The sequence below is a fragment of the Brassica oleracea genome, chromosome C9 (assembly GCF_000695525.1).
Source record: "Brassica oleracea var. oleracea cultivar TO1000 chromosome C9, BOL, whole genome shotgun sequence".
NCBI classification, from domain to species: Eukaryota; Viridiplantae; Streptophyta; class Magnoliopsida; order Brassicales; family Brassicaceae; genus Brassica; species Brassica oleracea.
In genome coordinates, this window is record NC_027756.1 from 26,817,259 (window position 1) to 26,831,909 (window position 14,651).

The 14,651-nt window shown below is 40.8% G+C and overlaps 2 protein-coding genes across 2 annotated transcripts; both read right to left on the reverse strand.

The window, feature by feature from the left end:
- Positions 1-7,218: 7,218 nt before the first annotated feature.
- LOC106314677 lies at positions 7,219-8,275 on the reverse strand. The gene is made up of 2 exons (XM_013752512.1): positions 7,374-8,275; positions 7,219-7,225 (listed from the first exon to the last, which is right to left on the reverse strand). Exons 1-2 carry the CDS (start codon positions 8,273-8,275, stop codon positions 7,219-7,221), a joined length of 909 nt encoding a protein of 302 aa, XP_013607966.1.
- A 1,133-nt stretch (positions 8,276-9,408) lies between these two features.
- LOC106315974 lies at positions 9,409-10,005 on the reverse strand. Its single transcript, XM_013753828.1, has one exon. The coding sequence runs from the start codon at positions 9,876-9,878 to the stop codon at positions 9,615-9,617; it is 264 nt and encodes an 87-aa protein (XP_013609282.1). The 5' UTR covers positions 9,879-10,005; the 3' UTR covers positions 9,409-9,614.
- Between the last annotated feature and the right edge of the window lie 4,646 nt (positions 10,006-14,651).

The following is a 14,651-nucleotide window of genomic DNA, read 5'->3' on the forward strand; positions in this document are numbered from 1 at the left end:
CTCAGCGACTAATCAAGAAGTTCAAGAGCTGCAAACTCACTCAAATCCCCCGGGAACAGAACTCACAAGCCGATGCCCTGGCTAATCTAGGGTCCGCCCTTGAAATGAGTAGCCAGATGAATATCCCTCTGCTCGTGCTTCAATGGCTAGCAACCCTAGAGGAACTCCCGTCAGAGGAGGTCTCCGCTGTCGAAGAAGGCAAACCTGGATGACCCCCTTAATCCGGTACCTGGAGGCCGACACCGTCCTAGAAGACCGCAGCGAGGCCAGAAAGATCAAGAAGCAAGCCGCAAGGTACTGTATCTCCCAGGAGAAGGTGTACCAGAGATCTTTCTCTGGCCCATACATGAGGTGTGTCACACTCCGAGAAGCCGCTAGAATCCTTGTAGAACTACATGAAGGAGATTGTGGATCCCACTCTAGCGGCAGAAGCCTGGTGCTCAAAGCCAGAAAGCCTGGTTACAACTGCCCCACGATGGCCGCCGACGCCGACAGACAAGCCAAGCACTGCAACCAATGTCAAAGGCACCCTCCAGTCTCCAAACTTCCCCCGGAGAACCTCAAGTCCATAAGCTCACCATGGCCCTTCAGAATGTGGGGCATGGATATAGTAGGGAAATTCCCCATGGCGCCGGGGCAGAAGGTCTTCCTTCTGATAGTCAATGACTACTTCTCCAAATGGGTCGAAGCAGAAGCGCTCAGCCGCATAACAGACCTCCAGATCCGCAAGTTCCTGTGGACCTACGTAATCACTCGCTTCGGGGTCCCCCACGAGATCGTCACCGACAATGGACCCCAGTTCACGAGCCACAACTTAAAGGAGTTCTGCAAGGACTGGGGCATAAAACTAACTTTCGTCATACCCGACACCCCAGTCTAGCGAACAAGCCGAGTACACAAACAAAACAGTGGTCAACATGCTTAAAAAGCGATTGGAGGGCTCTCACGGGAAGTGGACGGAAGAACTGCACAGAGTCCTTTGGGCCTACCGGACCACTCCGAAGACGACGACGCAGGAAACTCCTTACTCGCTAGTCTACGGCTCTGAAACCATAATACCCACAGATACCTACAAAGATGCACGTAAGAACAATGGTCTCCGGATCTACCTCTCAGGAGGAAAACAACGATCTGATGGCGCTAAGCCTTGACCTGCTCGACGAAAAAAGAGAGGCCCCTCGATTGAGAAACTGGTCCTACCAGCAAGACGTCGCCAGGACGTACAACAAAAAAGTCAGAACCAGAACTTTCCACCAAGGGGACTAGGTTCTACGACGAGCAGAAAAAAACGACAGGGAAACTCACCCCAGGGTGGGAAGGACCCTATAAGGTCATCGAGGTGCGGAGAGCAGGCGCCTACAAGCTGCAAGATAGCAAAGGTAAAATACAACCCAACTGCTGGAACGCCCTGCACCTCAAAGCCTATCATTTTTAATACGGTCTCCGGACCATGATTTCTATACTACTCTATACTATTTAAGCATTATGATTTCCTACTCCTATATAGGCTAAACGTCTCCGGACAAAGCTTATAATAAAATAGTTCCGAATATAAAAGTAGAGGAGAAATCATTATACTTAAAGGGGCATACGAGCTGGATCAGGTCTCCAGAGACCTCTGATCCTGGCCAACCCTCATAAAAGTGGCACGACCACAGTGGCACGCCCACAAAGAATCAAAACGGGTATGAGACATAAAGCAGGAATGGGTATGCGCAAGCCTGAGTATTCTATCAAAACTAACTAAAACCCCTGTGCAGCCTAAGGCGCATCGGGGTACCCAGAGAACCAATGTGAAAAGTACATGTATTTAAACGCTACGAGCTACACGATACATGGAACACATGGTATATACTCATTACAAAAGTGCTGTGAAATACAAGGAGCAATCTAAATCCTGCTTCTCCAGACGTGGAAAGCAGCGTAAGCCTGACACTTGGGTCATAACACCCACACCAGCACCCTCTAAGCATGTCAGTGACTTCCTACAAAAGTAGAATACAGCACAGGACCTCGATAGTGGCCAGCTTCCGAGCGGCAGAATGCGAAATCTAAACAGGTACTGGTAGTAGTCTTGCCTTGGAAGACGGAGTACGGTCCCTGTGAAAAGCAAAACATTCCGGGTTCCCGAGGAACTCCGGGTCTCTATGCGAGCCCTCGATCTAAAGAGGAAACCCAAGGTTCCCCAAACGATTCCGGGTCCTACGCATAAAATCTAAGGAAGAACCTTCGGGGTCCCCTATAGCCTCTGAGTTCCCATCAAAGATCTCAGGGTCTAAGGAAGAACCTCTGGGTTCCTATACGGCCTAAGGGTTCCGAAATAAGTTAGAATCTCTGTGCAGCCTAGGACGCATCGGGGTCATTACAACTTCAAACAACCTCCAAGTTCCAAAAAACGATCTCCGGATCCAAACCTCCAGGTTCCAACATGGCCTCAAAGGCCTAATACGCTTCTAGCAAAAAGGATAGAACCACTGTGCAGCCTAGGGCGCATCGGGGTCGTTACATCACTAAAGAACCTCCGGGTTCCCATGCGACCTTCGGGTCCAAGTGCATCAGGGCCCCGATACGATCTCTAGATCTAAGGAACAACCCTGCACCCGTATGCGACCTCAGGGTCCAATCACAACCATAGAAACCTCCGGGTTCCAACCATGATCTCCGGATCTAACTAGAGAATCTCTGGATTCCTACATCGCCTCCGGGCCCCAGGACCTATAGAAAAGACCTCCGGGTCCCAGATAAAAGACCTCGTGATCTGACAGGGACCTCCGGGTCCCAGACGCAATCTAAGGATCCAAGAGGAGCCCCTGCGCCTCCCTCTCCTATGATCCTCGGGTCCTCATGCAACCTCCGGATCACAAGATCATTCTCCAGACTCCAAACAGTCCACATTCTAGCTCGAAGACCTCCTGATTATTAGCCTATCTCCCCAGATCCTATCATTCAAATTTACGAAAAGAGAGACCGCAGACTACAAAGTCCCACCTCGATCGAGAAACAGGCGAAAAACAACATTTTTCGAAAGAAAAAGCACACAGGAGCAAAGTAACAGCAAGGAGTAGAAGGGTAAAACATGAAGTATCATTATTCATAAAGTCACGGAGCGGGCTATAAAGAGCCTTTATTCAAAAGAAAGCGACAAAAACCAAAGTCTCAAAAGATTAATCAGAAAGAAGGTCCCTCTGAGAATCGCGACCCTATAACAGATCTCGGGGTTGCAGCCTGGGAGAGATTCTCTGATCGATGGTTAAACCCTCCAGATAAGAACAGGTGACGACGATACTCTTCTTCTGGATTCACATGATCTACGCGCTTCTCCAGCCACTCTTTCATAAGCTCTCACCTAGCCGAAGCTCTCACTTGCTGAATTAGTAGGTCCCGGCTAGCCATCATGTCTTGCACCTGGCCACGGAGAAGGAGTGCCTCGCTAGTCAATCTCCGATGGGCATCTGCCAGAAGGTCCCTGTTAGGCATAATCTCGGCACTTGTTGACGAGATAGAAGACATACCCCCAGCCGATAAAACGGCCCTCGCTAGTCTTGGCGGAGGAGTATAAGAAAGACATCGCTTCCGCGCTTTAACCTTCTGATACTCGTCATAAATAACCGATACCGGAGACCTTACCGCGTTCCCTAGAGCAAAAAGTGTATACATACATCATGAGAAACAAAACAAGACATAGTCCTATCAAATAGAAAGGGAAGGCTTACCCCAAACGCGACTATGACGTAAGGCCTCCCTGCTCACCCGAAAGGTCACCCAGCGGAATCGCCGGGGAATCCCCATTATAAGCTTCGCCACCGCTTCTCCAGCAAAGGAAACTGGGTGAGACACATCTAACAAAGGAAGAGCTAAAACGTCAGGATCAGGCTCCCGAAAGGATGGTAAAATTCAAAACTCAGAAGAAAAACTTACCCACGGTACGCCAAGACGTAGGATAACCCACTGGCTCCTGAATCTTCACGAACACGTACCGGCTGTTCCAACCATCCCCAAAGGGGTGATTACCTCTGACACCCCTCGAAGGTTCCTCGACCAAAGGGGCGCCGTCACGGGATCGAAGGTGGTAGACCCCATCTTTGTTCACCAGAGGAGCAAAGTAATAGGAGTATAAAATCTCGTGCACCTCGATGGAAAATCCATGGAGTTTTCCAAGTACTTGAAGAGCCATTAAAGTCCTCCAGGTTAGGGGAGTGAGTTGAGAAGGACTGAAACCAAAGAAAGATGACACTTCTTCTATGAGAGAAGGAATAACACCCCGAAAGCCTGCCTCCAGGGACGCTTCATAGACAGCCACCTCACCCGCTCCGCCATCCGGAGCGCTTTCAAACTCGGTTGGACTCCTCATTTCCACTGAAGGATGAATCAAGTACTTCCTCCTTATATTAGGCAGATCCCCCTCTCGGATCTCAGAACGGGGACCGTCATCAAAGAAACAAGAACGGAGCGTTCTCAGGGGCGCCATCAGAACCGCTTCACTATCAGCCTCCGGAACATTCCCCCAAGATGGAACGAGGGATGAGAAAGGGTCTGTGAAAGGACGATGCGGCCTTGCACGACCACCCACGAGCGAGGATAGAAACGAGAGCGGCTTGGGATTCATATTTCTCAGCTAAGAATCAGCACTAGAGTTGGGTTGAGGCCAGCTAGGAACTATCGTGAATCTCTATTTATATCTGGGTCATTCCCTTTTCCGTGGGATCAGAAAAAGAAATAGGGATGTTTCCAAATATCCTAAAGAATCCCTGGTTTAAAGAATGGACGGCGAAAAGGAAACCCGATCCCTGCAGAAAAAGGGAAAATGCTTCCCACAAAAAAGGAAAGCGCTCGCTTTTGGAGGAATAAAAAGAGCATCTAGTATCATCAAACTGCACGGGCCCCATCCCCCAGTCTATCCTCTGCACATCAGTACATGCAGTTCCTCCTCAGGAAACATCAGAGCTCCAGGCTCCATCGTCTCCAAGACAACATCAGAGCTCCAGGCTCCATCGTCTCCAAGACTACATCAGAGCTCCAGGCTCCATCGTCTCCAAGACATCATCAGAAGCCCAGAGCTCCCCGTCTCCAAGAAATCATCAGAAGCCCAGAGCTCCCCATCCTCAATGAGAATCAGCGGTCCAAATAGCACCAGACCCCGGTCTGACGTAGGGGAAACTGATCATCCCCCGGGTTCAGAATACGGTTCCGACCTGACAAATAGCACCAAACCCCGGTCTGATGTAGGGGAAACTGATCATCCCCTGGGTTCAGAATATGGTTCCGACCTTAGTGGAACCCGGGATCGTGGGATTTCTGGAGCGATGTCTTGCCTAAGGGAAGCCTGCTGAGAATGAGCAACTCCGGTTGACTTGAGTGCACAGGTTCTTCCCCGAATTCGATGATGAAATCGAGCAATAAGAGGCAAACTGTTGGGGAAAAATACTCAGGTATTGAATTCCTCCGGACCCCAGGCAGGACACCGGTCTCTGGATCCCCGCTGGAAGGAACCCCGGTTCCCAAGATCCCCGCTAGAAGGAACCCCGGTTCCCCACTGTGGAGTTTTCCGGGTCTGGTCCCAGGATCGGCCCCCTTCCTCCGGGAAATGGAAAACTTCCTATAAGGAGAACCTTCCATATTTCCGAATATGGAATAGTTTAACCTACTCCAACCGACTGAGGCCCGCCTTAGGAAGACTATATAAGGGGAATCCAAACCCTAAAGCAAGGGATTGACACTTCAAGACTTGGAGACTAGGGCTAGACGGCTAGAATTAGGATTTTTACTCAAATCATTGTAATCCTAGTTTATCTACTCAATAAAACGTCTCTTCAAGTCTTTATTTCTACTACATCTCTCAAAATCAATACAAACACCAGTCTTGTCCATCGATCCGTGGTACTCACAAAGATCCTACAAAAAAAAATCCCCTAACACCGTCTACCCTGAATAATGCATGTGATGAGAGGATCACGCCACTCTTGAATGAATATAGGGAGTTCTGTCTCGATAGTGTGCTTTTTCAGGTATGAGATGTAGAGTATGGAGCCGATATTTGAACAGCGATCAGAAGAAGTTCTAGTAAGAGTGTGTGGTCCTAGTTTTCTTCTTGTATGGTTCAGATATTCGTGGTTAAGGTATGGTTATTGAGAGATAGGAGAGTTCCCACACTTTCAAACCTTTTCCCTGTTCTTGATACTTTCCTTGTTCGAGGACAAACAAGGATCTAAGTCTAGGGGAATTGATGTATGGTGTTTTTGGCACCATTCTGCATATGCTTTCTAACTTGCTTTCAATGTTTTATCGAGTTAGTCCAGTCCTTTTAGAGTCATTTCAGGTCTGGAGTAGGCTAAAGAGTTGAAGGAAGAAGCGTGAAGAAATGAGCAAGAATTGGAGTCTTTCCCCGCAGAACAATCATGCGGAGCAGTCTAACAGTTGATCCCATTAGGAACAGCCCGACGATTGTTCCAGACATTTATGGAAGTTTCCATATCTTTTAAATATTTGCCCTAATCAGTTATTCCCTCCTCTGAAGTCGATGGTGCCTCCATATAAAAAGCCATCCCTATCTTTATTTTTGAGTTACGCTTGTTTTGCAAGAAGACTAAGACCTATTATTGGATTTTGCTATTGGAAGGGAGACGGCTCCTCTTATTGACCGAGAAGATCATCCTGAACCCTATTGATTTCTCTTTCGATTTATATGTAGTATCATTCAGTTGTTATGTCAGGTTCATCTTGTTTTATGGCTGAGTAGTCGGCTAGCTTGTTTAGGGTTCTAGGGTGTTGATCACAAAATCTAAACATAAATAAACGACTACACTGTGTCTTTGTTCATCTCTGTTCTTAATGCTAGTTATAACTTGAACACTTTCTGCTAGATCTTAGGTTGAATCTGCTCATTAACCGTGTAGTCGATTGCTTGATATTGAGTGAATGAGCCGCGCATCTCTAGTCAGCGAAAGTAGATACTAGAGTGCTCGGTGAACCTATCGGACTTGATCTCTATTGCTTGTAGTCGATCCTAGATCCAAACGAGAGTTTAGGTGTCAAGGTCGAACCGCAAAGGGAGCAGCACCACGATAGTGGGCTGTTCTACTTGAGTGATCCGTGTTCTAGATTGTGTTACATTGCGCTTGAATAAATGTTTGGTTTAGCTTCAACACCCGATGAGAAACCCTAGATTGGCTTCTCTTTAATATTGAATTTACTCTTTCCAATCATTACTTTACTTGCACGTTACCACCTAATTCAAACCCCACTTTTAGTTTTAGCTAAGTTGAAAACTCATAAGAATAAAGTGTAGACTGGTCCTCTGGATTGAATCTTAAATACTACAATTATCACTGTTAACTTGACAATAGGAAAGGTTCAGTTTTAGTGTATCAATATACAGTGCAATATCTGCTTCTTCCGTCTCGGTCTTGTTGAGTTCTTGATTGTTTTCTTTCTTCCCATGACAAACAGAGGCAGAGTGGCATTTCTTCTTACCGTGGAAACACGTGATTTGCGAGAAATCTCTCTTCTCCTTGTTTCTTTTGTAAGAACTACTTCTTCCACGCCCTCTTCCTTTGTTGCCTCGACCATGGTTCCATCCTCTAACTCTTCCTTTGGAATTGCCTGATCCATTCTGATCATATGAATTCTCAGAATTTGAGAATAGACGGTTGCCTTGTTGCTCATGCGATCCATGATCTTGTATTCTTTCTTCATATGCCTTAAGTCTCCCAACAATATCCTTAAATCTAGTAGTATTCAAATATAGCACTTGTTCTAGTGAGGCTATGATCTGAATATACTTGTTTCGAGGAAGGCTATTTAAAAACTTCTTTACCATCTTAGCTTCTTCAATACTCTGTCCCAACGAGGCCGCTTTAGATGCAAGTTCAGATAACTTCCCTGAGAAGGTATCTATTGAATCCGAGTCATTCATCCTTAGATATTCGAATTCATTCATCAAGGTCTGCAGCCGAGCTTCTCTTACATGATCTGCACCAAGATTTCTGGACTTTATAGCTCCCCAAATCTCTTTAGGAGAACCTAGTTCACTAACTTGCAATGTCAAGTTCTCAGGTATTGACTGAAACAGGAGAGCAGTGGCGACATATTTCTTGTCTTCTTTGCTTGATCTTGGTTCAATTGCTTCCCATACCTTGTGGACTCGTAGAAGAACCTTCATACGCATTGCCCAAACCGTATAGTTCGTAGACCTTAGCATTTGACAGACTACTGCGCCGGGAACGCCTTCTCTTCTTCCCAACGATTTCGTATCCGTGAATGTTTTCGTATCAGCCATTATCCTTCTGTCTTGATTATCCGATCACAAAACCTAGAGCTCTGATACCAAATATAGTAATCAAGACATTTGAATGTATAAAACTGTTTCTTTGTTTTATTAACCTTTCTTAACTTTCTTATCATTTCTTATGAGATCATCTTACATTAAGATCTCCTTATATAGGCAATAGGGATCATTTACTTAACCTATTACATAATGATCTATGAACCTTATCTTTATCCTAAACCTAATAGAATTAGTTATTGTTTCCTTTATGAATAACTTATTACACAAGTAAAGTTGAAGCTTATCCAACAACACTCACATTTGCACTCTTCTTCAACATCTCCATATGTCACTAATTTTACATGTCCAAATAAGGAATTATCTAGTTCATCTTGGATTTTAGGTTGTGGAAATGAGTAAGGATTCTTATATGCATATGATTCTTAAATAAGAAAGTTGCATTTTCCAACATCAACAAAATTGTTTTCTACCAAAATATCCTCATTAGAAAAGCCATCAAACAGACCTATTGCATTGAAGTAGTAAATACTAAAAGTTAGTAGTGGATTCTATGAAAGGATATAGTGATAAGAGTCAGCGTAAAGAAATCTAGGATGGAAATCCTTATATTATTGCCAAGAAACTTACAGAAAAGATAATGTAAAAGTAAATGTCCAGAGAAAAAGATCAAAGATAGTTCTAAAACGACTTTAGCACTTCAAAGATACGACGTAGACACGATTTTAGTATAAGGTAACGTACAACTAAACCTTTCTCTAAAGTTAAGAGATATATCAAGTCTTGAGTTGAAAAGAAACATAAAGGCTTTGTGAAAAGGTTGTTGAGATAGTTCTTATTAAGATTAGCAATTAGATGATTTTCTTTGGATTTAGCCAATAAGACCATATAAAATAAAATAATTTTTTTTATTTACTAAAATATTTTTGTACGTGGAAGCGCCGTATCCTAGTGGTTAAGGTTTAAAGGCTTTTGGCCATACGTGGATCTTCATAGGACGGCTCGGGTAATGCAGTTAGGCGTAGCTCTTCATAAGACAGGTAGTATTTGTCGGTTGTCGAATCGTCTATATAATTTTTCTCATAATTGTAATATCATAAAATGAGTTAAAACTTCTGCTTTGATAATTCTGGTACCCAAACTGGCAAATCGAGAACATAACATCGGCATTTTCCATATGAGTAACACAATCCATACAAATTTGGAAATACACTCTCACACATACATACATACATATTCTAGCGCACTCAATTTACATACTAATTTATCTATGCTCTTATTGTAATTAAAAGTGAAGAAAAAGAAGAAAGATCAGAAGATAAGTGGACTAATCTTAGACGTTGTATCGGATACTATTATCATCGCCAGAAAATTTGTTCTTGATCCACTTAAAACCATTCTTGAGAGTGCTTTTGAGCTTTTCCTCCGTGGCAAAGAGGTTATAAGAAGCGACCCTCTTCTTCCTCTTTATCTCAGGATCTGTGTTGATGCAAGGACCATTGAAGCTATAGGAGTTTGAGCGATTCTGATCGTAACCGAATTCATCAGTTGAGAAAGAGGACGAATACTCCGTGTAAGACTTGCTTCCCTTCATCATCTTTAGGCTCTTTTATTTTGATATTTGCTTTTACGAGTTGTAAGTAATGATGTTTGCTCTCTCTCTCTCTCTCTCTCTCTCTCTCTCTCTCTCTCTCTCTCTCTTATGTGAGTGAAGGGGCTTACTACACTTCTCAAATGGGGTTGTTTATAAGGAAGTGGGGGTATCATAGTTTAGGTTTAAAACAAAGTGAAAAGCTAACCGAATCCTTTGGTTATCGTACAAAAGCAATTATATCATATAACGATTACGACATTTAAATTATCATATAAAATGAATTTCCATTATAAATGAGCATGATAGTTTTTTAAACATGCGTGATCACAGTAAAGCATCTCAATTTTTTGTTTTGTTTTTTAATGTTAGGTCCAACAAATCGGGTGGGTTAAATGAAACACGGGTTTAAGAACAATGGAGTACGAGTATAGGTGGGGTGAGGTGGCAAAGCATGTGTGATGTTGTAGTTGGTTACATGATGGTGTAGCAAGAAGGAATCATCTACTTACTTCATCTTTAATTGTGGACCCAATTTTTAGTCTATTTTTGCATGCCACAATCAATTGTTATGATTAAACCTATAGAAGTGTTCAAATAATAATTTACTTTGATAGATCATACATACTGAACAAAGAATGGTTGATTTATTTTTTCCACAATACATCCAGCTGAATTTTATATATATATCCAAAACATTATATATATATCCAAAACATACATGATTAGCGAACGTACATTAGGACCATCAGGATCACGTATCACCAACTAAATTTTAATTTTCTTTAAATGATTAGCTTGAAACTTTATTTTTGTAGAAAATAAGTTAACTCAAACCCATCAATTATGATAATACATTCAGTTTAAAGTTTTCATAGATCCGATGCTGGAAACGTACACGGTACACATATGAAATGATATTATTTTTTTTTCTATTAGACAACCATGAAATCTTTATAGAATAATTCAATTAGACACTTGTATCAGTCGACGTAAAAAGAAAGAGACAAAGTGGAGACACCACTATATAGAGACATGACCCAACATGTCTAAAGCTGAATTGTCAAATTAAATTTCATAAGACAAATAACATAAAGTCGAAATCTTTTTTCTTATACAGAAATTTGGTTTTGATTAAGGATTAGATTTGAAAGCAATGACTCGGAATTCCACATAATGGTTGCGTCCTCGTGTTTGTGGCCTAGTTGGTTCTATGTGGGACTCTTTTGAACTTCTTTTCTAATTCGTTAAAAACAAAAGTTATTATCATGTCTTCATACGTTTTGATGTTACGTTTAATTATAATCGCACCCACTTTCTCTATTTCCATGGACCATTACATTGTTTCGTTGGTAAACCATCAATGAAAGACACGTCAAGTACCTGTATGTAATAATCAAATCATGATGGAGAAATGCTTAGAGAACAATGTTTTTTGTTCTTAAAGATAGTATTTTAAAAGGACGGAGTTCTCTGTTTTCTGGGAACTATAGAGAATAGAGACGTAAAACTACTTCTTCTTTTTTTGAGACAGAGCCTTCAGACATAAAACTACTTGTTTGCACACTCCTAATTTAGGCTCTCTATAAATGAGACATATTAGAGCTGCTTCAAGATACGTTTATTGTATTTTAGTTTCTGTCTAATTTATTTATTTATTTATTTTTAGTTTAAATACTAGGTAAGTGATTATTAGTTTCGTTATTTTTAATAAAAAAACATTAAATCTGTTTAATCTGGATATTGGTTCGGCTTTAAATTTTTTTTTTGGGTTTTTAATCTTCTAAAATATAACTATTATTTTAAATTAATGTTCATTTTAGTTTATTCGGTTAAAATGTTTGATTTTTTGGTTTTTTCGGTAAAAACCAAAAATTAATATTATTTGTTTATTTTCATGTTATGTTATTTAGATAGTCGTCATGTCGAACCAATAGTTTCATATTATAGTTTCTAAACAGATAATAGTTTAAGAAAAAGAAAAGAAAATTATTAAGACAATTTGGTCGGTAGTAAAAGAGGCATTAAGAAAAATATTTCAACTTTCAAAAAAATTAGATTCTTCAGTTGTGGTGAATACTTAGTTACAAAGTGCTCACATCAAGGTGCACATTTAATGTGTATGTAAAAAGTATATAAAAATAGTTGACAAATATATAAAGATATTTTTAATTAATATTGAATGACATTTTTGTTCAAAATAATACAAGAAAGATAAAATTAGAATTAATTTAAAATAAAAGAGGCCTTGACATTAGTCATTTTTTCATATATAGAAAATAAAATGTATCCGTAAATAGGGGTGTGCACATATCGAATATATGAGTATTTGGAAACATTCGTGTCGATTCGATCTTTAGCCACCTAGATATTCGGTGACTCGGATATCCGAAATGTTTTAGTATTTTAAAGAATATTCGATTTGATCTGTAAATAAAATAAAATTTTAAAAATAATTTAAAATTTTAATAATAATATTTTATTACAAAAATAAAACATTATTTAACTTTTTAAATTTTAGTACCTAATATAATAAATTTAATTCATAAAAATATCGTAAAACTGATGTAAAGTATAATATATATAATGTATATATATAATTCTTTACATATATATATATAAATGCATATAACAGATCGAATTAGATATTTGTTCCTAAAAATATTGGTATTTGTGATTTGCTTCTTTTTTGGATATTGTATTTTAGTATTTGATTTGTTTCGTAGAGTTACGGATATCCAAATTTTTTGGTTCAAATCAAAATGGATAACGAATCGAATCAAAATTTATGAATATTCTTCTCAACTTTATCCGTAAACAATAAAAATAATATATATATATATATATATAGTTTGGCTTTCAATTCGTTATCTATTTTTATTCGAACCGAAAAATCAAGAGTTTTATTAGAACCATGTATGTGAGTTTTATATTTTTTTAAAAACGTAAAGTACATAATGTGAACACATTTATGTATATAGTGTGAACGCGTTAGCATATTTATTATCAAATCATTGTGAGACTGACACGTGTCTATTATAGTGTGAATGCATTTATTACAATTTTTTTTTTTAATATATAAAGGATATTGATCAACGCATTCCAGTCACATCTATTTTCAACCTTTCAACCTTTTCAAGTTTTCATATACTCTTTTACCACTTGCCATAATATTCGTTTTTCCATACTTTCAAACATCGTATGGTAATGATACTCATGTCAATTTTTTTATCAAAAAAATTACTAACCTTTTCACTTTTCAATCTCTATTTCAAGTGCACTATTATGACTATTTTCTTTTCAGCATCGTGATACACGATGACATTACATAACCTAAGCTATGATGGAAATCAACGGTAAGAGTCCCAGAAAACATTTGCAAAGGTAGAAAAGAGATGTGAACGAAGTGAGTTTATCTTTCTTTCTTTTTGTCCCTGGAAGATTGTATTGATCAATTGAACAAGAGATTACACGGTTTTATACTAAAGCCGGCGTATTAACCCACGCTCACCTAGACACGCTTCCCCGCATGTCTAGTAAAAGGAAGGATGGGTAAATGAATGATTAAGTGACACATTTCTAAACAGCTTCCCCGCATGAGCCATTATACAATTCAATGCAACATGAAAACTGATTAGCTGTAGACGAAAATGTAACATTCCGGTTTGTAATATATATATAAAAAGTTTCTAAGAATTGATTGGGCTATCTATGTCACCAAAGTGCGCTTACTTTTTTTAGGCACACATCCGTTTAGAACTCCATAGTTAAGCGTGTTTGAGCCGGAGTAGTTGAAAGATAGGTGACCTATCACGCCTATCGGGAAGTGATTCGCGATATCGTGCGAGTGAGGCCAAAACACATGAAAATATCATGTGGTGATTGCAGGGTCAGTAAACATGACTACTAAGCCCCGAAAAATTAACACACCGTCCGTGGGACGGGATGGGGCCCACGGACCGAGTGAACGGGTGTGGGTTGCCCTTTAGTCGTAGGCGGTCGGGGCATTACAAGTGGTATCAGTGATTGCAGGGTCATTAAACATGACTACTGAGCCCCAAAAAATTAACACACTATCTGTAGGATGGGATGGGGCCCACGGGCCGAGTGAGCGGGCGTGGGTTACCCTTTAGCCTTAGGCGGTTGGGGCGTTACAAGTGGAATGAGAGCTGAACACAGACGAGTGTGGATCCAGTGAGGGCTCACACTAACATGGGTAACGATCTTGGAGCGCAACGAGGACGTTGTGTTTTTTGAGAGGGAATGAATTGTAACATCCCGGTTTGTGGTATATAGAAAAGGCTTAAAAGAATTGATTTGGCTAAGTATGTCACCAAAGTGCGCTTACCTTTTTGGGCACACAGTCGTTTAGAACTCATAGAGTTAATTGTACTTGAGCTGGAGTAGTGGAAGGATGAACGACATATCGGGAAGTGGTTCGTGATATCGTGAGAGTGAGGCCAAAGTACGGGAAAAGGTCATGTGGTGATTGCAGGGTCAGTAAACATGACTAATGAGCCTCTGAAAAATTAATACACTATCTGTCGGACGGGATGGGGCCCACGGACCGAGTGAACGGGTGTGGGTGGCCCATTAGCCATGGGCGGTGTAAGCGTTACAGAAATATCAATATTAGCCTTGGGCAGTCTAAGCCAAACTAATGGGGATAAGAAACCAAAGGAGGTGTGTGTCATCTCTGCATACGGAGCTCGAAGCAATCTCTTGGACGATAGAAAGTATGTTATAATACTCAACCAGTCAGCATTTTGGAACAAACTA

Coding starts and splice junctions, on each gene's coding strand:
- LOC106314677 (XM_013752512.1), bottom strand. CDS start 8,275: ATGGCTGATACGAAAACATTCACGGATACGAAATCGTTGGGAAGAAGA.
- LOC106315974 (XM_013753828.1), bottom strand. CDS start 9,878: ATGATGAAGGGAAGCAAGTCTTACACGGAGTATTCGTCCTCTTTCTCA.